At 36.6% G+C, this 25,422-nt stretch overlaps 2 protein-coding genes and 1 non-coding gene across 3 annotated transcripts; all 3 read left to right on the top strand.

Moving 5' to 3' along the window:
* The first annotated feature begins 938 nt into the window (after nucleotides 1-938).
* LOC107749099 (sodium/potassium-transporting ATPase subunit alpha-2-like) lies at nucleotides 939-17,943 on the top strand. The gene is made up of 24 exons (XM_016564156.1): nucleotides 939-1,012; nucleotides 2,846-2,941; nucleotides 3,154-3,213; nucleotides 3,993-4,196; nucleotides 5,553-5,666; nucleotides 6,602-6,736; nucleotides 6,878-6,995; nucleotides 7,133-7,401; nucleotides 7,955-8,153; nucleotides 8,653-8,762; nucleotides 9,210-9,344; nucleotides 9,459-9,538; nucleotides 10,802-10,911; nucleotides 10,983-11,158; nucleotides 11,248-11,384; nucleotides 11,542-11,692; nucleotides 14,450-14,618; nucleotides 14,761-14,915; nucleotides 15,079-15,202; nucleotides 15,675-15,820; nucleotides 16,611-16,741; nucleotides 16,839-16,940; nucleotides 17,055-17,146; nucleotides 17,721-17,943. Exons 1-24 carry the CDS (start codon nucleotides 1,001-1,003, stop codon nucleotides 17,747-17,749), a joined length of 3,054 nt encoding a protein of 1,017 aa, XP_016419642.1. The 5' UTR covers nucleotides 939-1,000; the 3' UTR covers nucleotides 17,750-17,943.
* Nucleotides 17,944-18,790: 847 nt separating this feature from the next.
* On the top strand, nucleotides 18,791-21,629 carry LOC107749161 (succinate dehydrogenase cytochrome b560 subunit, mitochondrial-like). The gene is made up of 6 exons (XM_016564268.1): nucleotides 18,791-18,870; nucleotides 19,655-19,714; nucleotides 19,805-19,906; nucleotides 20,043-20,104; nucleotides 20,477-20,640; nucleotides 21,388-21,629. Exons 1-6 carry the CDS (start codon nucleotides 18,854-18,856, stop codon nucleotides 21,490-21,492), a joined length of 510 nt encoding a protein of 169 aa, XP_016419754.1. The 5' UTR covers nucleotides 18,791-18,853; the 3' UTR covers nucleotides 21,493-21,629.
* Nucleotides 21,630-23,654: 2,025 nt separating this feature from the next.
* trnar-ucu (transfer RNA arginine (anticodon UCU)) lies at nucleotides 23,655-23,728 on the top strand. The gene has a single exon. It is a non-coding gene; the product is annotated as a tRNA-Arg (tRNA).
* The last annotated feature ends 1,694 nt before the right edge of the window (nucleotides 23,729-25,422 follow it).

Below are 25,422 nucleotides of genomic sequence, written 5' to 3'. Positions count from 1 at the left end.
TCGAGGCTGTAAAGGTGCTTCAGCTAAGTACTGAGTTAAGGGTATGAATACTTATGCAGTGTACTTATTTCAGTGATTTATTTATGATAAATTTGCAGAGTTGTCACAAATCTGTTTTGTGCTTTGCCAATGTGTATGGAGTGTAGATTGATGTGGAAAAAAGTAATTTAAAGCAGTTTAACATAAGGCTGCAACATAACAAAACGTGAAAAAATTATGAATACTTTTGCAAGGCACTGTATATCTATATATTTTAGTGTCAAGTGTTCAAGAGACAGTCAGTAAACTACATAATTTTTATTAAGTACATAATAATACACTATAACCAGTGCACACAGACTGTCTCTGCAAAGTTTAGACCATTTTGATCTATAAATCATTAGCCTGAAAAGTCTTCCACAGAGACAATAAATAGTGTAGCACGTGAAGTTCATGTGATTTATCACTGATTTTTACGTCAGCTGAGTATCACTGCCGGGCACAGCGGGGTCATGAGAGCAGCTGCTCTCTCTGGTCCGGTCCTTAATGGATCTGGCAGAGACGTTGATGGCAGTTGTAGTTCCCACATTCTCAAGGCTTGATTTAGATGGCAAAGAAATCCTCAAGCTACATCATCACCAACAGATCTCTGTAATGGAGAATTCAGGCCGTCTCGCTTCCTCTGCCCTTCTAACAAGCATAAAATTAATGATGATAATAAAAGTGTGTATAAGGGAGAGAGAAAGAGGGGGAAAGCGGTAGCAGGTGCAGGTACACAGAGCCGTAGCCATGAAGGCTGTGTGTGTGTCTGTGAGTTTTTAAGGGCAGGGGGTGGGAAGTGAGCTTCGGGTTACCCTGAGGCACAAATGGGGGGAGAGAACGGGCTGTGTGTGTGTGTGTGTGTGTGTGTGTTATGAGGTGGAGAATGGGTATGTTACCTCCAAAAAAAAGCCACCAGTGTCTTCCACACATGTGAGGGGAGAGTGGGAGAAATCTGGGTGTCAGTTCATTAACAACGAACATGGGAAAAGGGGTGAGTGTGTCTTCCTGTGGTGCTTCATCAATTATTCTGTCTATCCTTTTCTCTTGCCGGCTTTCTTTCTTTCACTCACAGATTGTTATGAGTGTTGTGCACCCTTAAATAATGTATTGTTTAGTATCACAGTGTTCCTTATGAATACAGCATGATTATGTAGGAATATGTTTGTGTGGGAGATAAGTGACAGAAAGGAGGTGGAAGGTGAATATCACAAAGAAATGTGATGCCATAACAAAATTGAAAGAACAAAAATGTAAGTCTAATTTGCATTTAAGAGAATAAATAATGTTTTTAAAACCATTAAAATGATTAATGTTATGACATTATTTTTAAGACAATGAAGCTAATTTTCATTCTTACTATTACTATAATGTAAAAAAAAAAAAAGTCTTATTACCGTAGTACAAGAAAATTGATGAAAAAAATAAAATCAGCATTATGTTTCCTTACAATTGTGCTTTACAAATCCCACTTTTAATAACAATTTAAAAAATAAAAATATATATGTATTATTGAATAACAAATGTAATTTACAATTTAATAAATAATGTAATATAATAAAAAAGTAACATTAAACATTTTTCACATTGCTGCAATGACAATGAAATGATTGAGGAAGGAGAAATGGGGCTTATGAATTACATAATATGTCACAATGCAAGCAAAAGTTTAAAATTCATTTATAACTGATGTTTAATTCTGGGGTGGGAAAATATGACCTGAACATTTCCTGACATTTATTTTTCTTTCTGAGATTCACAGTGGAAGCTGCATCTAATTTATAATGTTTGTGAAAAAATAAGTTGTTGTCTGTCTGTGATATCCGAGATGTATGTGATTATCTGAACATTATTTTACTGATAAGATGCTGTCTGTATCCTCATAATGAGACCGAGAGGTGTGATAGATCAGGCTGGCTTATGTTTGATTGGTATTAATATGAATTAATTCCGAAAAGGGGTCTGATTTAAGGTGTAATGAATGATCTTCTCTCTGTTCCACATGCTGCTCTATCTGTACTCGTGTCAGACACACACGCATACAGTCACAGCTGAGTAAGAGTGACAGGACCAGGTGATTTCCATGGCACCCTGTTCCTAGTGTGTCAGCACAACGCACACTTTTCCTGCCAAACACAAGCACAAAGTACACTACTTTACATGAAGCGATATGCTTAGGCACACTCAGTGTTTGATAACACTGTCAAAGATCTGTCATAGTTTTACATAGCTTGTCGTATGTAGTTTTAAAGGCATGACTATGACTGCATTAATATTATGGTGTTCATTAAAGTACAGAGCTACAGTTCAGGTGAAAAGTTATGATTCAGTTATAAATATTCAGCTGACTAATTAACAAATATGTGCAAACATGATATGAATATACCTTTAGGAAAGAAAAATCTCAGCTGAAGATTTATTAATAGTGCACTTGTTTCCCCTAGATAGCAATGTGTAAAAATATTTCTTAATATTTACCTAATATAGGCTTAATATATATAGTATTTCCCAAATTTTTGAGCAGTATATGAAGATTTTTTTAATGATTTGAAAGAATCTTCTTATGTCCAACAATGCTGCATTTATTTAATCAAAAATACAGCAAAAACAGTAATATTGTGAAATATTTGTTCAATTTAAAATAATTGTTTTGTGTTTTAATATAGTTTAAAATTAAATTATTCCTGTGATGTATTACAAATTCATTACAAATAAAAATAGAAAACGTTGGAATTTATATACGAAACTGAGAAGTCTCATAAGCTATGAAGGGGCAACATCTGAGTAATAAAATTTTATTCTTTGGGTTTTATTCTCTCTGTCTCAGACCGGGCATGAAAGCAGCCCTGAGGCTGCTCCAACGGGAGGAAAGAGAAAGATGAAAGATAAAGATTTAGATGAGCTGAAGAAAGAGGTGGCACTGGTAAGAAGTTATTATTTTGTGTCTGTGCATATGTGTACATGAAAAAAGAGAGAAAGTGTGTGAGCCTGCGGGTATGAGAGTGTAAGAGATGATAATTAGAAATCAAACAATGAAATTGTCTCTAAAAGAATGTGATACAATTTGATGATCCAACTAATTGGCAAACATGAAGTGTTGTATTATATCTGATGTTCTTGTATGTGTTTCTAAAGGATGATCATAAGCTGTCTCTAGATGAGCTCAGTACCCGTTATGGAGTTGACCTTGCCAGAGTGAGTCATCTTTACTTTCACCCTCGACATTTGCAATAATGAATCGGATATTTTTCAAATCATGATGACATTTTACCCACCGTCACATTCAAGCAGCGCACCCATGGCCAACTTAACAAGGCTTTGGAATATATATTATTAAGTGCTTTAATAATATATATTCTGGCCCACTAACAGCTTTAGCTAAATAAATATAAATTTTTTTAGCTATTATGTGATATTTTGTAACTTTTTGCTGCAGCTTAGTTTACTAGTTTAAACTTGTCTAGCTGGTATCCACCAATTGTTTTCCTGTTTTGTGGTTTTGTGTTTAAGTGACTTAAAAGGCTTGATTTTCTAAGCGCCTTGAGAAGCTTGCTATTTAATTTAATTTAATTTAATTTAATTTAATTTAATTTAATTTTATTTAATTTTATTTTATTTTATTAAAGTAAAGTAAAGTAAAGTAAATTTTATTTTATTTTATTGTATTTTATTTTTTAAAAATTTTTTTATTTTTTTATCCAGCCTAGTTAACCTGGACTGCATTTCTCAAAAGCATTGTAAGCCTAAGTAGAGGTAGAAACCACAGTCGAGCCTTATAATGCTTTTGGAAAAAGCTGCCCTGGTCTCTGATCATGGCCTGGCTGCTGAATGCCCAAAACCTCTCTAAAAACACCATCCTGTTGACCACCTCAGATCAGTAAACCACTTTAGACTGGTTCAAGCTATATTTATTAGCAGGGAATCTTCAGAGTTGCTGCAGGGAATCTTGAGAAACTTTGTCTCCATCCCACCAGGGTCTGACCCATAAGAGAGCGCTAGAAATTCTGGCCCGCGACGGTCCGAATGCACTGACCCCGCCGCCCACCACACCAGAGTGGGTGAAGTTCTGTAAGCAGCTGTTCGGAGGATTCTCCATCCTGCTCTGGATCGGTGCCATCCTCTGCTTTTTTGCCTACAGTATTCAGGCGGCCACTGAGGATGAGCCTGTCAATGACAATGTGAGTGCACTAACTATCCGGCCAATGAGAATGAGAGGGCTTATTAAGCAGCCAATAAGACTGTAAGTGAGAGCTGTGGCCTGTTCCAGACACACTGACTTGTGGTGCTCATGTAAGATCTGTCTAGAGTCTAAATGTTATTTGAGCTTATTGTAGGTGATGTGTGCTGTAGTGTAGCATTGTGCATTTAAATAAAATTACATTGAAACTATTTTTCATCTAGCTGTGAAAGGAATTAATATTTAAAAATACCACCTGCTTATTGAGCAAATCTAAAACAAGGTTCATTATGAAAAAGTTTGAGATGCTGTTAACACAAATCAGTCATTCAAACAATTATTAATAAAAATTAAAATAATATAATTCATAGTAAAGCTACCCATATGTCTGTAATATTTAACTAATTCCTTTTTACAAATCTCTAGTTTCTTGTTTAAAAATTCCACTTACTCATTGCTCAAATCTGAAACAACCCTCATTATAAGGAGATGCTGGTATCACAAATGAGTCATTCATTCACTATAATTCATAAAAGTAGTAGGCCTGAAAGTACTCATATGTCTCTAATATTTAACTAATACCTGTGCAAGTACAAATCTCTAAGTTTTCTAAAATCCATATTTAAGCCGATTAAAAGAGGAAATCACAAAAATGAAGAGTTAAATTGGTTTCACTCCACCAGAGGGGAATTAAAACCTGCTGCGCACGTTGTTGGTGACTGAGGTGGATACATTGCTTTTAGCTCTGCTGTCCCACATTCAGTATGATGAATGAGTCCCAGTCTGTGGACTGAGCTCCCAGCTGCTTGTGGGACAGTTTAGGGTCAGTGATAAATGAAAATGTGAAGTTAAGGATCATTTAACTGTGTTTGCTCTTTTACACCATGATTTTTGTGCATTACCCATTCTAAACTGTTTAGCTTAAGACTTATGGCAGTATGTGTATCTTTAAAATGGGCTGACTATGCTGTTCTTTTGCAATGTTAATGCCTATTTTTCATGCAAATGTGGTTAAAATATGGCAGCTTTTGTGGTGGCTGGTGGGCTTATATCTTTATATTGAAATTCCACGAGAAACCTTTGCAATGATTTAGATGGCAACAGCTTTTGCATACTGGTCACGAAAGTTTACAGGTGCATTTCAGCGTAAAGACTCAGAAATGAAAGAATAATTAAATAAACTGCATGATGTCAGTAGCTTTGCATAAGGTTGTCTATTTGTTGTTTTTTATAGTATATTTACAGATGAAAAAAGAGTGGTGGAGTCTTAGCTTAAACCTTATTAGTCAAAAAAACGTGAGTCGTTTTGAACCCCCTGACCTTTGACTTGTGTTTCCCTCTCTCTGGTTTACTGCAGCTGTATCTGGGTGTGGTTCTATCTGCTGTGGTCATCATAACCGGCTGCTTCTCATATTATCAAGAAGCCAAAAGCTCCCGGATCATGGACTCGTTCAAAAACATGGTGCCTCAGGTTAGTGTGATAACAGCAGTGGATTGCTTTGGATAAAAGTGTTTGCTAAATGAATAAATGTAAATGATACCAAATCCCAAACGGAAACCATTATGAGCAATATTTTATATGATTTACATAAATCCATGTAAATCCCTTTTAACATTTAAAAGCCCAATGTATGATTTATATAAATGTATGTAAATCCTTCTTAACTTATGAAAGAAACCACATGTCATCCCGCCACCCCCCTCTCTCTGAATTAGCTTTGTTGGCATGCTGGTTACAATATTGCAACAGTTTATATGGTACAGAAATAGACAATACAGAGAATAAATATGGTGAAATAAAGTAAAGAAATAAAGAGCAATATAAAAGAGTAAAAGGTAACGGCAAAGATGAAAATGTATTTGTTATTCTCATTTTTCCCTCACTTTTGCTAAATTACTTTATTAAGTATAATTAAATTATATCAAATTAAATTAAATGTTGTCATTTTAAAGTAACTTTACAATTAAATACAGCATAAATGCTAAAATAAAAGAAAGCACAATAAATTGAATTTTTAAATTAAATTAAATAAAAAATTAATTAAAATTATTTTAAAAAATTTACATTTTAAATTAAATGAAATTATAAAAGGTCATATTAAAGTTACTTTAAATACATAAATAAATGGTTGCATAAAATAATATAAGAATAATTAATAGACTAAAATAATAAAAACATTAAAAAAAAATCTTTATGGTTGAATAACCAAAAATGGCCCCATGGTAAATTTATATATCATCTATAAATATTCACACTCATACAGATATATGTGAATGTGTTTCTTTCATAGAGTAGGTTGCATATTACAAACTCTGTTCTGACATGCTCACTGTTTTAGGCCTCTTCCCAAATAACTTTTCTTCATCATGTTTGAGGAACTTTGGAATGGACTTTATTTCTTTCAGCAAGCTCTGGTGATTCGTGAGGGAGAGAAACTTCAGATCAATGCAGAAGAGGTGGTTCAGGGAGACCTGGTGGAGATCAAGGGTGGAGACAGAATCCCAGCAGACCTTCGGATCATCTCCTCCAGCGGCTGCAAGGTAGAGAGAGTGCAAGTGATGTAGATAGATATTAAGAGGAAGATCTCCGATCTGAGATCAGCTTTGTTTATCAACCTATAGTTTTAGTAAGAAGCCTGAGAGAACATCATCTCTTCTGTACCTCCTGTCTGTCTTACTCAGGTGGATAACTCATCTCTCACCGGAGAGTCAGAACCTCAGACCCGTTCTCCAGAGTTTACTCATGAAAACCCTCTGGAGACCAGAAACATCAGCTTCTTCTCCACCAACTGTGTTGAAGGTCAGTCCTTCATTCATTACTTTATTCATTCATACATAATAATGAGTGTGTTCGATTGTTAATTTGTTCATTCATTCAAACGATCAATTATTTGTTCTTTAGCACATTAATTCATTCATTCCTTGTTGTATGTGCAGGTACAGCCCATGGCATAGTGATCGCTACAGGTGATTGTACAGTGATGGGCCGCATTGCGACTTTGGCATCTGGGCTGGAAGTGGGTCAGACGCCCATCAACATGGAGATCGAGCACTTCATTCACATCATCACAGGTGTGGCCATTTTCCTGGGTGTGTCCTTCTTCATCCTGTCACTCATTCTGGGCTACTCCTGGTTGGAGGCTGTCGTCTTCCTCATTGGTATTATTGTTGCCAATGTTCCTGAGGGCCTGTTGGCTACTGTCACGGTGAGACCATCTCACAAACACATATTGTGACATTCATATGCACTACGATTCAAATTAGTAAGTTTTTTCAGCAAGGGTGTGTTAAATTGATCAAAAGTCACAGTAAAGATATTTTTAATGTTACGAAAGATTTCTTTTAAAATAAATACTGTTCTTTAGAACCTTCTAGTCATAAAAGAATCCTTGAAAAAATGTGGAGAAATGGCTGCTGAAAAATCTAGCTTTGCCATCACAGAAATACAGCAAAATATATTTGAATAGAAAACAGTTATATTTCATATTGTATCAAATGAAAGCAGCCTCGGTGAGCACAAAAGACTTCTTTCAGAAACATTAAACAATCTTACCAACCCCAAGCTTTTGAACAGTAGTACACGCAGACACAGAAGTTTTTTTTCCTCATTCTTTTATTCTTTTTATTTTTTTAATCCTTCTCTCTTTGTAAGGCTCCCTCTGCCATAGATTTTTACAGACCCACAAAAACACTTTTCAAAAAGCAGAAAGACCATGACACATTGTCGTCTCTCCTTTAACTCCATTAAAACTCTCTCAGGTGTGTTTGACTCTGACTGCTAAGCGCATGGCTCGCAAAAACTGTCTGGTGAAGAATCTAGAAGCTGTGGAGACTCTGGGTTCCACCTCCACCATCTGCTCAGATAAAACTGGAACCTTAACTCAGAACCGGATGACTGTTGCTCACATGTGGTTTGACAATCAGATCCATGAGGCCGACACCACCGAGGACCAATCAGGTTAGAATGCTTTGAGGTCCACAGTAGTAGACACATAGGTTTAATCAGTAAATAGTGTCTTGATTTTCAGTCTCTTTCTCACACAGATCTATTGCAAATACGATCTGACTGCTTGTGTCAGAACCCACAGCATATTCTGTTTCAGTGCAGACAGAATTTTTTTTTTTTTTTTTGATGAAAGCATGCCTGGTTAGGACACAATTTAAGCTTCCAGTGTTAATTAGAGTTGCTGATCACAATTACGGTGGCCATTGTGTCCTTGAGCAAGGCACTTTACCCATAATCCTCTAAGGACACTTTCCTGGTAATTAGCATATGTTAGGTCGCTTTAGATGAAAAGCATTTGCTAAATGGGCAATGTTTTGATATCTTTGAACATTTACAGGGATAATTCTCCTCTTGATCTGTTCATACATCTGTATATCTGTTTGAGCACATTTAACCAAATCTCTTCTTTTCCTATGTCACTCTGTGTGTGTGTGTGTGTGTGTGTGTGTAGGCTGTTGCTTTGATAAAAGCTCTCCTACATGGTTCTCTCTGTCTCAAGTGGCAGGACTTTGTAACCGTGCTGTCTTCAAACCTGGACAAGCGAACATTCCTGTGCGCAAGGTAATACATCACATACACAACCATTCAAAAGTTTGGAGCCAACAAGATTTTTAATTATTTTTAAAGAAATTAATACTTTTATTCAGCAAGTATGCATTGATTTTTATTAATCAAAAACACTGGGAAAAAGATAACACTCCTCACTGTCAACATTGATACTAATGAGAAATCTTTCTTGAACACCAAATCAGCATATTAGAATGATTTTTGAAGTAATAGCAGCTGAAACTTCATCATTGACATCACAGGAATAAATTACTTTTTAAAATTTCCATTTTTATAGAAAACTTATTTTAAGAGACTTCAAGACTTTCAAAAACATTAAAAATGTTACCGACCTCGAAATTTCAAACAGCAATGTACATTGATATTAATTATAATTAAGATGAGGGATTGTGCTCTATTGTTGTTTGATTTGTGACGTTGTGAGTTTCTGTGTGTTTGTAGAGGGACACAGCAGGTGATGCATCAGAGTCTGCTCTGTTGAAATGTGTCGAGCTCTCGTCCGGCTGTGTTCAGACTCTCAGAGACAACAACCGAAAAGTGGCAGAAATCCCATTCAACTCAACTAACAAATACCAGGTGCACCTACAAGAAACCCATAGCCGAAGCTGTAAAGATTTTAAACAAACAAATGATGTCGATGTCATACAGATATCGATTAAGATATAAATAATCCCCATCTCTCTCGCTTAGCTGTCTATTCACGAGATAGAAGACAGTCCCACTGGACACCTGCTGGTGATGAAAGGAGCCCCAGAGAGGATTCTGGACAGGTAATCAATACCAGAGCTTGATACATGAAATCCATATATAGAACAGAAATAACTTCAATAGCTGTGATTAATGATGAGACGTCATACTTTTTATTGATTAATAAGAGCTTTAACTATTCATCATAATTCAATAATTGTGATTAATATATGTGATTATTGCAGTATTGTTATTGTGAACTAAAAAACTATTAAAGTGCCCCTATTATGGATTTTTGAAAATTACCTTTCATGCAGTGTGTAACACAGCTCTAAGTAAATGAAAACATCCTGCAAAGTTTTAAATCTGAAAGTGCACCGTGAATAAAGTTATTATCTCTCAAAAGAAAGAGTCGACTCGGAGTCACTGAAATGAGTCGATTTTAAACATGATCGTTTGACGTCAACATGAAACATTAGCATATTTATGCCCGTCCACTTGTTGCGTGCGCAGACGCGGGAAAACTTGATGGGCGTTCCATTTCTCACATGTGCTGCACGCAGTAGACCAATCACAACAGACTGGGTCATCGGACCAATCACCGCAGATTAGCGTCACACAAAGGAGGAGTTTGGAAAAATGAATCGTTGAACGAATCGTTTGGGAGTCGTTGAGCAAATAAGGTAAAAATAAATACATATTATAAGACAATGAAAATGTTTGTTGACCTTGCATGCATGTCAACCTGTTGTTGTGGACTCCCAGAACAAAAACATGAACTTTCCTAACCCATAATCGGGGCACTTTAAAAGGATTTGAAATAAAATAAGTATAAAATAATACTTACATTTATAAAATTAAATAAAAATAAATATTAGATGAAGACTTGAGCTTAAAAATTGTTATGAAATTAGAAATGTTGCCCTTTCAACTAACTGAATTAAAATAAATTTAAGTTAAAAATGATTAAAATGACTCAAATTAAAACTAAAATAAAAATAGATTAACATTAAATAGGAATATTAAAAATAAAAATGACAAAAACACATAACAAAATTACTATAACTTAAACTAAAACTAAAATTAAAACCAACTAAATAGAAGCTCATTCAAAATATTAATAAATACTAATAGTATAAAAAAATTATACTAAATTGGCAATAAGCAAACATGATTTAATAACTGTGATTATTTATGATACATCATAATTCCTATTTCTGATTACTGGCTGTAATTATTGTTGATCCGTCAAAATTTAATCGCTGTGATTTATATCTGTGATGATTATTGACAGCCATTTTCATCTTTAATCAATAACTGTGATTATTGGGTGATTGGTAATGTAGGTGCAGTACCATAATGATCAACGGTGAGGAAATGCCAATGGACGAGGACTGGAAGGACGCATTTCAGGGAGCGTACATGGAGCTGGGCGGACTGGGCGAGAGGGTTCTGGGTGAGTTCTTACTTCCCTCTTTTCCTCTTTATTTCCTTCCTTCTTTAATTCTCTACCTCTCTCTCTTTCAGGGTTCTGCCACCTGTTCCTCTCTCCCTCACAGTTTCCGAGGGGGTTTGAGTTTGACTGTGATGATGTGAATTTCCCGGTTAACCAGCTTTGTTTCCTGGGCTTAATCTCCATGATCGATCCGCCTCGAGCCGCAGTGCCAGATGCTGTAGGAAAATGCCGCTCCGCTGGCATTAAGGTATCCATTTATAGGTTCCCTCCATCCATTTATCTACAGTTCAGCATTTTATGTCCAATGTCAATGGTGACCACAATCCATATTTACAGGTTATCATGGTAACGGGTGACCATCCTATAACTGCCAAGGCCATTGCTAAAGGCGTGGGCATTATCTCTGAGGGCAACGAGACAGTGGAGGATATCGCTGAAAGACTTAATATACCTCTCAGCCAAGTCAATCCACGGTCTGTGTGTGTGAATCGGTCTCTTTTGAGTGTTTGCTTGAGAGTCTGGGTGCATGTGTGTGTGTAAACTAAATCTATTTGAATGGGTTTTTATCTGCTTTTATTGCTTCTTCACAGATAATGGAATTGGGCACTGTTCTGTGTGTGTGCGTTTCAGAGACGCTAAGGCCTGTGTGATTCATGGTTCAGACTTGAAGGACATGAGCTCCGAGTATCTGGATGATATTCTGAGGAACCACACAGAGATCGTGTTTGCTCGCACTTCACCTCAACAAAAACTCATCATCGTGGAGGGCTGCCAGAGACAGGTGTGTGTGTTTGTGAATATTAAAATATCACACACCTAGATGTCTTACACATGACAAATTCCACTGAATGCAAGCTAGACTGGAATATCAGACCTTTGGAAGTTTTATGTTTACATTCATTTTAGCAGGTGTTTTCTTAAAGGGTATGTCATTTTTTGTTCATGTTGTTGGAAAAAATGCAAAAGCACTAAAAGCACTATTCGCAGTAACCGTGATTTTAGGAATGCACGATAGTATCGGAACTTTATCGGAATCGATCGATAAAAGCTTAAAATGTAAACATCGGCATCTGCCGATTTAAAAAAAAAATGCTGATATGCCTTGCCGATAAGACAAGCAATGTGGTTATTCTTGAAACAAACTTTTGCCTGAATGATGATTAGTTTCACTGTTTTGGATCACCACATTTAAAGGTGGGGTATGTATTTTTTCAAAAAAACGCTTTAGAAAACTGAGTCGGGCCGAGTACCAAAACAAACTTGTATCCAATCAGCAGTAAGGGGCGTGTCTACTCATGATGCAGAGAAGAGAGCGCTCAGTGCACAGGACGGACATTAGCCGAGCCGAGCGACGACAGAAAGATAGAGATGGCGGAGAAAAAACAAAAGAGGAAAACGTCTGTAGAACAAAAGAAGGCGTACGATAAGGCAAGACGTAGGACCCGTGTAAATATCGGATCAGCTTTCCAGCGCTGGAGAGAACTCAAGGAGCGGAAGGCCTGCGATTGGACACCGAGGTTGCTTTGTTTCTTCTCGGTAGGTGAGTAACACCTTGTCTACACCGGACGCGACAGTTGTCGTGACGCGACGCAACAGCTAAAGTCTGTCTACACTGGACGCGACAAAGCGACCATTGAAATTAGAAATTTGTGTCAATACATCATAAATAGAACGCAGCAGCAGTTTTCTGTCAGAGATTTGGACGCGACAAAGCGACCATTGAAATTAGAAATTTGTGTCAATACATCATAAATAGAACGCAGCAGCAGTTTTCTGTCAGAGATTTGTCGTGTCGCGCCGCGCCGCATCTAGTGTAGACAGCATCACTGATTATAATGAGTTCTATAGTATTTTGTCGTGCCGCGCCGTTCGCGTCCGGTGTAGACACGGTGTAACATTGGTTTTGCTTTGTTTCACAGAACCATAGACTGTAAAAAAAGATGGACGACGCGTCTCCTATTCCTTCCGCTATAGAAATGTGAAGCCAAAGCATCGCAGTATGGCCGCTGCCATCTTGAGTAAATGACGTCATTTGGAGCCAGAGTCTGCGCAGTAGAGATTCGTTTGGAGCCAGAGTCTGCACAGTAGTGTCATAAGGTGGAGCCGTGGTATCAAACTCCCGCAGACCCAATCAACCATAACGACACACCCCGTTTTTATAGCATCAAATTACTAGCTAAAATCAAACCTATCATAAAAACGAACAATTGAACATATATCAGCGTGATAACATTTACCTTAAATGACCAAAAATCTTTCGGAAAATTGTATTGGAAGTGTAATTAATTTTTTTATTTTGACTCAAGTCCAATTCGTTTACATGGAGATGGCGGGGTTTATGACACCAGGGGGCGATCAAAGAGCCCGCAGCGTCACTTTTCAGGACATGTGAGGCACACCCGGTCCAGAACTAATTGTTGCCTGAGTTGCGTACGTATGTGTGGGGCGGAGCTATCAAAATAGGGGCAAGACCCTTTTGGGGTAGGGGCGTGTTTGTTTTGGTGATTTGAAATATCAACATTGGCTTCCAGAAATCACTTTCCCCACCTTTAAATTTGAGATAGTACATACAGAATGCGTCAGCCTCCCACAGGTCCTAATGCCCGTCCGGTAAGGCGTTTTATTTACTTAGGGGGAACTGTTGGCCTACTTGTAATAAAACGAAAGTAAAATACACAAATCACATTAAGATACTTGTGTTTCTGAATAAATAAAGCAGTTATTGATGTCATAAAATCACAATAAAAATTCATAAAATATATCGGCAAAAAGTATTTGAAAAATATCAGGTATCGGCAAAAATCTAATATTGTGCATCCCTAATTTGTTTATTTTACAATGGGAAGTGGCCAGTAACAGGGTTTAAACAACATTTAAAAAAAGGAAATTAATACTTTTATTCAGCAAGGATGCATTAAGTTGATCAAAATTGGCAGTAAAGGCATTTTTAATGTCACAAAAGATTTCTATTTCAGTTGCTGTATTTTAAACTCTATTCATCAAAGAATCATGGAAAAAATGGATCACGTTTTCCACAAAAATATTAAGCAGCACAGCTGTTTTCAGCCTGAATAATAATAAGAAATGTTTCTTGAGCTCTAAATCAGCATATAAGAATGATTTCTGAAGGATCATGTGACACTGAAGACTGGAGTAATGATGCTGAAAATTCTGCTTTGTCATCACAGGAATAAATGACATTTTAAAATGGAAACATTAAAATAGAAAGCAGTTATTTTAAATTATAATAGTATTGCACAGTATGAAAGTTTTTTTTACTGTATTTTTGACTAAATAAATGCATCATTGGTAAGCATAAGAGACTTCTTTCAAAAACATGAAAAATCTTACCAACCAAAAAATTCTAAACAATAGTATATACTTAATGTCTTTATTCAGGCTGCCTGACAGACTTTCTGACTCTTGACTTTGATTTTCTGAGTGGTCTTTAATTCTGAATGCTTGAAAACTCTTTCTCTGATTCTGACTGGCTGACTGGTCTTTGACTCTGATTCTGATTGGCTGGCTCTGGCTGCAGGGTGCCATAGTGGCAGTGACAGGTGATGGGGTGAATGACTCCCCTGCTCTGAAGAAGGCTGACATTGGCGTTGCCATGGGAATCGCTGGCTCAGACGTCTCCAAGCAAGCTGCTGACATGATCCTGCTGGACGACAACTTTGCCTCAATTGTTACGGGGGTGGAAGAGGGTAAGACACAGAAGGAATTTTATGTATCAGGACTAAAGAAATGAAGCATTACAAATTTTCCTTGCTTTCTCTCTTTCAAATTTCTAAATGTATTGGTCTGCAGTATATAATATTCAATAAAATAATATACTTTGCGTTTTAGGTCGTCTGATCTTTGATAACCTGAAGAAGTCAATTGCGTACACACTGACCAGTAACATCCCAGAGATCACACCTTTCCTGCTCTTCATCATCGCCAGTGTGCCGCTGCCTCTGGGCACCGTCACTATCCTCTGCATCGACCTTGGCACTGACATGGTGTGTTATACACACTCACACTTGTGCGCATTCAGTCTTACTTCCAATTCCTGTCAAATGTGATACTACCCTCGGGCACCAGACCATTTCACACACACACACTCACACACACACACACACATATGAGCATCTTTGTCATCACCGTCATCATTCTCTCTCTCAGGTTCCTGCGATCTCTCTAGCATACGAGTCGGCAGAGAGTGACATTATGAAGCGTCAGCCCCGAAACCCCAAAACTGACAAGCTGGTGAATGAGAGGCTCATCAGCATGGCTTATGGACAGATCGGTCAGCCTCAAGTGCACTTGCACACAGATATCAGCGAACACACACACATGCCCTTTATAGCTTATAATTCTTGTAAACTTTGTGGTCCGTGAAGAATTACTTTGTGCAAACAAATGAACATCAGAGGCATCATGCACTTATTTTTTGATGGGTCACTAGGTCCACTTGTTGCCCTAGGCAAGAGAAGACATGATAAAAAGGAGAAAAAACTGTTTTTAATTACTTATTACTTTGTTTTATATGTGTAATACAGGATAGTGTTGGGTAAGTACAAACACATTTTTATTCTCAATAATCATGGAACTGATTTTACGAAGAATCAAATAGATTTCAAGTGTCAATAAGAAAACACTTTAGAAATCTGAGGGGGGTGAATAGGCCTTGTGCTTCTGATTAATATTGTGAATAAAATAGCTTTTCATGCTCTGCAGGGATAAAAGCAATTACACGTATTTGTGTTTTTTGTGTGTAGGTATGATCCAGGCGCTGGGAGGATTCTTCACCTATTTTGTGATCATGGCTGAGAATGGCTTTCTGCCTCAAACTCTGCTGGGAATTCGACTGGATTGGGACGATCGTGCAGTTAATGACCTGGAGGACGCCTATGGACAGCAATGGGTAAACACACACATTTAAGTCCCCACCAGAATAGAAAAACAGGTACACACACACACATTAATTTCTTTAATGTTTTAAAAAATACAGTAAAAACAGTAATTTTGTAAAGTATTATTCCAATTTAAAAGAACTGTTTTCTTTTTTTTTAAAGTATATTTTAATATGTAATTTATTCCTGTGATGCAAAGCTGAATTGTCAGACTCCAGTCTTCAGTGTCACATGATTCTTCAGAAATCATTCTAGTATGCTGATTTGCTTCTCAAGAAACATTTCTTATTGTTATCAATTAAAAAAAAAAACAGTCGTGCTGCTTAATATTTTTGTGGAAACTGTGATACTTTTTTTCCAGGAATCAGCATTCTTTGATGAATAGAAAGAAAAGAACAGCATTTATTTGAATATATATTTTTTCATTTTTTCTTTCAAAAAATACTGGTGAATCATTTAAAAAAATTAAAACCAATTTCTCAAATAGGTTTATATGATTAATTGTAATTAGTCATGGAATTAATTTTGATAAATTTGTACAAAATAAAATAGATTTACACAGTGAACTCCAAAATTATGTGTCGACATAAAGGAAATATATATTTTTTGCATATTCTTACCAAAATGCTTTTTTTATTTGTAACCCATAGTTTTTAAAATTTAACGGGCTTAAACTGCAAATTATTAGACTGTTTATTATTATTATTTATTAACAACAATTACAGGACATATGTGCAGAGAGAAACACTATTTTTAAAATGTTTGTATTTGATTGTATTTATTTAAATATGTATGTTTCAGACTTACGAGCAGCGTAAGATCATCGAGTTCACCTGTCACACCTCGTTCTTCTCCAGCATTGTTGTGGTGCAGTGGGCTGACCTCATCATCTGCAAGACACGCAGGAACTCCGTCTTCCAACAGGGCATGAAGTCAGTATGTGTGTGTGTGTATTTGTGAGCGTATTCAGGAGTGTGATATTTGCATACGTCTCTGTTAAAGGCTGTTCTCTAACCTGTGCACTTACAGTAATAGGATTCTCATTTTCGGACTGTTTACTGAGACGGCTCTGGCAGCCTTCCTGTCCTACTGCCCCGGTATGGACATTGCCCTGAGGATGTACCCACTCAAGTAAGGGACACACACACACACACACACACACACTTCTGCACCTTAGAAGAGCTTATGTTCTCTGCTCCTCCTGGCCTCACCTTTTCCTTTCTCATTTTCTTATTCCTTTTACAGAATTATGTGGTGGTTCTGTGCTATCCCGTACAGTTTACTAATCTTTGTGTATGATGAAATCCGTAAATTAATCCTACGCAGGAATCCAGGAGGTGAGCACAGATGTCTGCATTTCTGAACAGTGTTCTTTTAAAAACATTGAGATACTGTCTATAGTTTCATAGTTTATTCTATATTCATATCTTCAAGTAGTTTTTATTTTTACATTTTCTGTTATCATTTTAATTTTAGTTAAATATATATGCGTTATTTTAGTACATCAAGCTAAACTAAATTAAAATTTTAAATATTTCCTTGGCAACTGGCTGAAAGAATATGTTTATATTCTTATTCTATGTACTTAGGTTTTAACAAAATGTCTTTTTTATGGTTTTAATTTTAGTTTTATTTAACTATACTGTTTTAATGTTTTCTGTAAGTATACTAGGCAAATAAAAACTCCTTTATGAATAACACCTTGGTACTCAAACTGATGCATATTACATTTATATGGTGCAGCTTAAGTTTTCCAATATTGTTATTAAAATTCAAGGTTCAAGAAACAATACAGCAATATTACAGAGAATCTGTAGAGCCTAGTAATTTAATCCATGTGAATAGAGCTTTATTCTGCATATCTTTTTAATTTAGTTAATTAATTTAGCTCTTTCTGTCTTTCATTTGCAGGCTGGGTGGAAAAAGAGACCTACTATTAACAGGAATATGCGATCTCTGTTCATAACTGCTGGTGCGTGTGTCTGTTTGTAAAAGATATCAAAGTCAAGTCAAAGTCTGCTTTATTATCAATTGAAGAAAGGTAATGAGACAAATGAAGAATCAGACAATCATGTGACATTTATCATGTAAGAATGAATGTGTGTCTGTGAGTGAGTGTGTACGTGCACTGGGCATAATCTGTTTACATGATGTATCCTGAACTGGTAAGTAAACTAAAAAATTTACTAGCCAATGGCGATTCTATTGCCAAGGTGTCCATAGAGGGTTGTTGGGGATTATTGTATAATATTTACAATAATATATTGAATTTGATAGGTGTCAACATGATGTATCCTGAATATAATTATCCTCAGTAAGCTGATGATTTAATAGCCAGAATAGGTTTAGGTTTCAGGATCATTACATTTCTACTGAATTGATTTTGCTGTGAATTTATAACTTTTAGGCTGGATATAATCTTTCTTTTAGAGTTAATTCACTTGCGTGTGAAATGTAGTAGTAGTACATACATGATTCAAATATTTATTTGCAATTGGTGTTTATGTACTGTACAAATATATGAAAAGCTTTTTGTTGGTAGGCCTACTAGTTTAATGCAAAACTATTACAGTTGTTTTGTAATATTACTAAATAATATATTGAATTTGATAGGTGTCACTCACATTGTCCCACAGCAACATTAAAATAGTGTAGATTAGTGTACAATGTTTAATAATAATATTTTTTTCTATTTAGTGTCCATTTCATTCATTTAACATATTTAACATTGGGGGCATCCAAGTTATTTGACATATTTGAACATTATTCTAAAAAGTAACGCAGTAGTTACTTTCCCTGGTAATTAGTTAATTTTATAATGATGTAACTCAGTTACTAACTCAGTTACTATTTGTGAGAAGTAACTAGTAACTATAACTAGTTACTTTTTTAAAGTAACATGCCCAACACTGCTGACTACAGTGTTATTATAATGACCTCACATATCGTATGTACTGACCTTACCAAAATGGCGGCGGCTTGTGAACTCTTTTGTGACATAGCGCATCCGGCTGCGTCACGTCCGAACACTCAAGCTCAAAAACATGGCGTTGCTTCTAAGGTCAGTACGAACATGTAATTTTTAAAATGTGACAGTTTTGCTTTTTCTCTTGTATGAGGTGAAATTAATCGTTGTGACATTCTTTTTTAGCTGGCAGATTGATAGTCGTAAAATTGAGGGTTTGCTGATGTTGTTAACGTATTGTATATGTTACAAGTGCACTTTGATTTACTATAATCTTTATAGTCATGTAAGTTATATGCTTTGTTTTTATTCTCAGTCCATTTATTTTTCTGTCAACATCAGGTTACTTTAAAAATAATAATAGTAATAATTTATTCTGCTGTGTTTGTTCATACTGCCTGTAAGTTTCTTGCCACCGGAATCTAATGTACATCAAATCAGTTATGATAATTAAATAACAACTCTGAGTAGTATGTTGTGTGTCACTTTATTTGTAATGTCCATATGTCTGAGCTCGTCTCTGGAGTCCTGTCATATGCATTGACTTCCATTAGCAGATTGCTGAGATTGTTAGGATTAACTATAAAAGACGTTACTTATGTCCTGTTATGTGATTTATATAAACAAGCAAGCAGTGAACCTTCATATGCCAGGTCTGTGCTGTTGTTGTGTTTAAAGTGTGCAAGGCCATATTACCAAAAGGTCCTGTACACTACTAACGTTATCTGACAAGTTAAAGGCCAGAGTTGGGATATTTCTAATGTACAGAATACCTAGGTGTCCCTGGTGCACAGTTTTAACTGTATGAAAATGTGCGTTTATACTTAAATGTGTCAGTTTTATACTTGCCTGAAAAATATGTGGTTTCTCTGTGTTCAAGGACGGTGGCCCGGCAGGGTCTGTGTTTGTCACGGTCACAGTTTGGTGTACTCTACAGACAGTGAGTCTTTTTGTGTTTTCCTAACATATTTTCAAATGAAGAATTCATGTTAATGTATAAAGCTCCTTCTGTTCGTTCATTTTTGTTCAGTGTGGTTCCTATGGGAACTACCGCAAACGAGGAAATGAACAAGTTTTGGGCAAAAAACACACGACTCAACCGACCTGTCTCACCACATATAAGCATCTACAAGTGAGTGTTAACATATCTGCTTCTTGGAGTGTTATGTGAGAGGATGTTGGTTTTAAAAGAAATGTGATGTGTTTTGAACGGAATGTAACTAAACTGTCCAAAAAATGCATTGAATGAATGGCTTTGGTGTTTTCAGGTGGTCTATCCCCATGATGATGTCCATCTCACACAGAGGAACAGGCGTAGCACTAAGTTCAGGTAGCTAACATATATTCTTGACTTTCAATAATGTGTTTAAAGGATGTCAGAACAATAAATATAATGATAAATATATTAGCATCCACATCAAAGCACGATAGCATTCTGTTTATCCTGTTGTTTGCCGCTTTAAATGCTCAAGCACTTTAAAGTCAGGTGGATTCTGATTGGCTGTCAGTGTTTTTATCGTTCATCAGCTGGAAAAAAAGATTCTGAAAGTGATTCCAACTATGTCTTTCCACTGTGTTGTTATTGTTATAGCTGTGATGTGGACTAAAACTTTATAGTTATCACTATAGTTATCGTCTGGTGTTCCTGACTACATGGTTGCATATTAATTATAAATAATGATGTTGATATTTCTGGTCTCAGGAATCTCTGCGTTTGCACTTGCTGCGTTGGTGTTACCTGAGAGTTACCCATATTACCTTGATTTGATTCACTCCATGACTTTTGGGCCCCAGTTTCTTGCTTTCAGCAAATTTGCTCTGGCTTTCCCAGTGGCTTACCACACGTTCAACGGCATCCGGCATCTGGTACACACATATATACACAATAGATGAAGTATATTCAGACTCTTTCCTGCTGTGATAATGACTCATGACAGTGTAACAAGTTGTATGTTACCAAATATGTGATCAAAATGTAAAATTAAGACTTACGGTTCACAAGTTTTGGGCCAGTAAGAGTTTTTTAAGGAATTAATACTTTTATTAAGCAAGGATGCATTAAATGAATAAAAAAACATTTATAATGTTAATGAGATTTTGTTTTTGCTAATAAATGCTGTCCTTTTGAATTTTCTGTGAATTTACTGAATGATCATGGTTTCCATTTAAGTATCACAACTGTTTTTAACATCGCTAATAATAAGAAAATAACCTGAAAATTCAGCTTTTCATCATAGGAATAAATTACATTTTAAAAAATATATTGAAACCGAAAACAGTTATTTTATATAATAATAATATTTCATAATATTACTGTTTTTATTCCATTTTTGATACAATAAATGCAGTCTTGTTGAGACTTCTTTCAAAGACCTAAATCGTAGCAACCCCAAACTTCTGAACGGTAGTGTATGTTACTTTTTTTTCCCCATGTCTGTTCACTGCTTTTCTCATCTGCCAAAATAATGAATTAGTAATTAGTCTGTTCTCTGCAAATACAAATATTCAATCGATTTATTATTCAGCATGTCATGTAATTAATTTCCTTTTTTTATAAGCCCTAATATAATGACCATAAATCAATTCATATCTCTCTTTGTCTCTTTCTTTCAGGCGTGGGATCTTGGGAAGGGTTTTAAGATTCCTGAAGTCTATCGTTCTGGCTACATTGTCGTTGCTCTGACTGTTCTCACATCGATCGGTCTTGCTGCCATGTAAATCCATAGACATGAGAGGACTGAGTGAGACGCACAAATGAAAAAGACTTGGATTTGGAAAAAGTGGTGTTCTTTTGTTTATGTGTCTTAGAAGTGGTCTATAAGGACCAAATTCATTAATATAATAAAAAAATAAAAAAATATATATCAACCCAAAAAATATCCTCAGTGTTTTTTTTTTATGTTAAATGCCTTGCACATTGCTAAACTGAAAAAGAGGGGCATGGCACTTAACTTGGCATTTAAAATGAACTTTACATATGGAAATATGAGGAGTGGGCTGAGCATTTGCCTTGTTTTGTTGTGTCACTGCAGTAGTTCCAAAAAAGTTGACTTGTGCTTGATTTCACTTCAGTTTAATAAAAATTCACTTTGGGTAGCAAAGGCCCTTCACCAATTAAACCTCTAGACTCGGTACAATATGTGACAAATGTAGTTGTGTGATTTCCTCCCAGCATGACTGGTGCTGGTGAAGATCGTAGTATGACTCGCATAATGTTTTTCTCCATTCAATTTCCTGTTGCATTTGCATCTATAATGATACTTTTTTAAGACAATGCATATAAAACATTTATATCTGTTGCCTTCATGTGTCATCATGATGGTACCGGTGATGTTTCGTAGTAACCGCTAATAAGAGAGCGTGATTAGAATCTTGTTAGTATTTTAAATAAACCCAAATCTGGCTGCACAGGTTAAATTATTCTCCTTGAATCTTGTTCACCTGAATGGTAATGTCAAGGATTGCTGTGGGCTTTTTTCATTTAAATGGTAATGTCGTAAAATGGATTGGTTTGGATTACAGACTACATGCAATCCCTACACTGAATGTTTATTGAAAAACTCCATCCTGGAATCCTCCATCTCTCATCACTTCCCTTCCTCTTCACTAAAAAGGAACGAGTAACTATTTTTCTTAGGTTTTAACAAAAATATGCATCCTCACTCTCTCCATTTTATGAAAAAAAAAAACGCAGTTAATCTCTCTTTGCAGCTTATATATATGGTCATGAATTACTGTATATTACAGAATTTCTTCTTTCTGTTGTTACCTTTATCTCCTCGAGGTTGTATGGCACTATTCTCTGCAAAGTGTCTTTGTAATAGTATTTATTGTGAAAAGTGCTGTACAAATTGAACTGAAAATGTTTCACTTCAGATTTATACATTCAACAGTACTCTATTGTTGAAGAGAATTCATTGTTAATTTAATACAAAGTAAGTAGTTTCCTATTTTCCATTTTTGACAATACAAACAAATTATTTAACGCCTTTATAATATCATGTTTACTGTTTTCACTCTAAATGGGTCTTTATGCACAAAATAGCTGCCTTTTAGTGATGCGCGGATGGCGGTTATATCCGCGGGCGCTGCGGATAATCCGCGGGTCGGGTGGGTCGGGTAATAAAAAAATGCATTCTGATTATTTGCGGGTGGGTCGCGGGTGGATAAAATAAATCATTAATGATGCCAGTATTAACTACATTTTCTAAATTATGAACGTGGGGGCGGGTGGGGTGCGGTTATCTAAATCAGACAAAAATACAGGTGCGGGCGGTTGGCGGGTGGATAATTTATTTGAAGCTGCGGATTCGGGTGACGTTTTAGCTCATCCGCGCATCACTACTGCCTTTATATTTTATTAGTATATGGTTATTTTCAGGAGCTTGAAACCCCATGATCTAAAGTGACGAGTAGGTTATTTAATCTTATAACGGGCTAATTTTACAACAAACAAAGAATTAATCAACAAAACGACGCTTTTCAGGTAACGTTAATGTTATTTATTTCTCTGACGGATTTTGTTTGTTTTGACCAGAATACCGTTGGCAGATGATTATTAAGAGTAAGCCTCGCGAAATAATTACCGTATGTTTGAACTATGGTAGTAACTTAAATAATATAGAGGATTTGTAGAGTTTCTGAGACTTCTAGATGATTGTCGTTTTCAAAAAGTGATCAAAATAAAGCATGATTATTTCTCTTTCGGATGCTGAGGGCGGCTGTCCGCCATTGCAGCACGACGTCAGACGAGAGAGGCGCGTGCGCCCCCTAGCGACACGTGACGCACTTACAGCACGCGCAGGGTACTGGTCCTGATGCTGCAGGATGCGGTACTGATGCAGAATATGAGCTCGCTTTACGCTGCATCATGTGGCTCAGTCTCTGTGGCGCAATGGAATAGCGCGCTGGACTTCTAATCCAGAGGCTCCGGGTTCGAGTCCCGGCAGAGATGAGTCGGTAATGACACCATCGCGGGATGATGGTTTTTTGATGCTTAAATAGGTCTTATGATGCTCATCCGTCACAGAGGATGCGATGTATATTACATTTTTGTGAATGAATCCACTCTTGTGCATGCCTAGCAATAAACCATTCGTTATGAGAACAATAATAAAACATTAATTTATTATACTTTAAAAAACGGTTTGCAACCATTACGGTATGCAACGGTTTGGTAACTTGCAATAGTATTCTTGATTTTTGTAGTTTTTATCCTACACTTCTAATTCGGTAAAAATCGCCATTTTTCTTTGAAGAGATGCAGCATATTATGTAGAGGATGCAATGTACAGTATAATATCTTTTTTGTGAATGAACCCTTGTGTATGCACACCAACAAACCACTTTTGGTTTGAGAAGTATTATTACAATGTTGTTTCCACTGTTAATTAAAAAGAAAGTCGCAGCTTTATGAAGGGAAAAATGCAACGGTTTGGTAACTTGCAATACACAGTATGCTTGATTTTTAAGTTTTTATCCCACATTTCTAAAACAGTAAAACTTGCCATTTTTCTTTTTAATGCATTCTTGTCCCCTTTGCCCTCTCAAATCAGTTCAGCTGTAATATACTTGTCTATGGCCTTGCCAATAAAGTCTCTCTAACGTGAAGAGAATTATCCTGAATTGCACTTGGGAGAGAGAGAAAGGTGGAGAAAGAATGAGAGCCTGCCAGAGAGATGGAGAGAGACATCAGTGTCCTATTGATTTCCCAGCGAATGGTGTGATTGGCTCTTCGCTGTCATTATGGTGATAACACTCCAAACATACTGTATCTTTTTATTTACCGCATAAAGAGATTAATTTTCCACTGTCTAATCTGTGTCATGGTTTATTTACTCCGTGAAATGAATAAAAGCTGACAGACTGTAGGCTGCTGCTGACATTAAACACAAGTGTGTAGTGATTTGGGCCGGAAGTGTCCCGCCCCGCGGCTCCGGTTGGCTGCTCGAGCCACCGCCACGGTGACCGAGTCGCTGCTCTCTCGGGGTATCTGCCTCTCGTGCAGTCCTCCATGTTTAACCCCGTGCGTCCCCCACACCACACAGCGAGTAATCCGCGTGCAGAACTAATCCTTAAATCCTCTCGCGAGTCGCAACGCCCTCACCTCCCTCCATTCCTCCTCCTCTCGCGGGCCTCCCGAGCAGCCGGCGGGGTCTCCAGAGCCCGGCTCGCGCGGGGACTCTGTTCACGAGACCACACCTCGGGCCGCCACCAGCCCATATAAAGGGGGAACCTCACGAAAACATGGTCCTGCTGCTCACATTTCACCCCGAAAATGTGGATGAAGGAAATAATACATATTTTCAGAACCGTGAAGATTTATTGTGACATTATTTTCATGACAACTAAGTCTTTGAAAAAAAGAAACATTTATCTCAAAGACTGATGATTCCAGACGTTTTGTAAATCACACAGATATTCATGAATGATTTTCTTTACTGTATACCTAAATGTTATTTAATTCCGTGTAAATTATTAGAAGAGGCCTATATTTTCTTGTTTCATTCACTCATCCATCCATCCAGTATTCACACTTTTCTACTTGGTTGTAGAAATTGCACATTTTAACGTGTTTTCTAAACATTAGGTAGGCCAAATTAACTAATTAAACTTATTGTTTGCTCAGTTACTCAACTAGAAATTAAT

Source organism: Sinocyclocheilus rhinocerous, unplaced genomic scaffold (genome assembly GCF_001515625.1).
Source record: "Sinocyclocheilus rhinocerous isolate Xijiao unplaced genomic scaffold, SAMN03320098_v1.1 scaffold919, whole genome shotgun sequence".
NCBI lineage: Eukaryota > Metazoa > Chordata > Actinopteri > Cypriniformes > Cyprinidae > Sinocyclocheilus > Sinocyclocheilus rhinocerous.
This window is presented reverse-complemented; position numbering and strand designations above follow the sequence as displayed.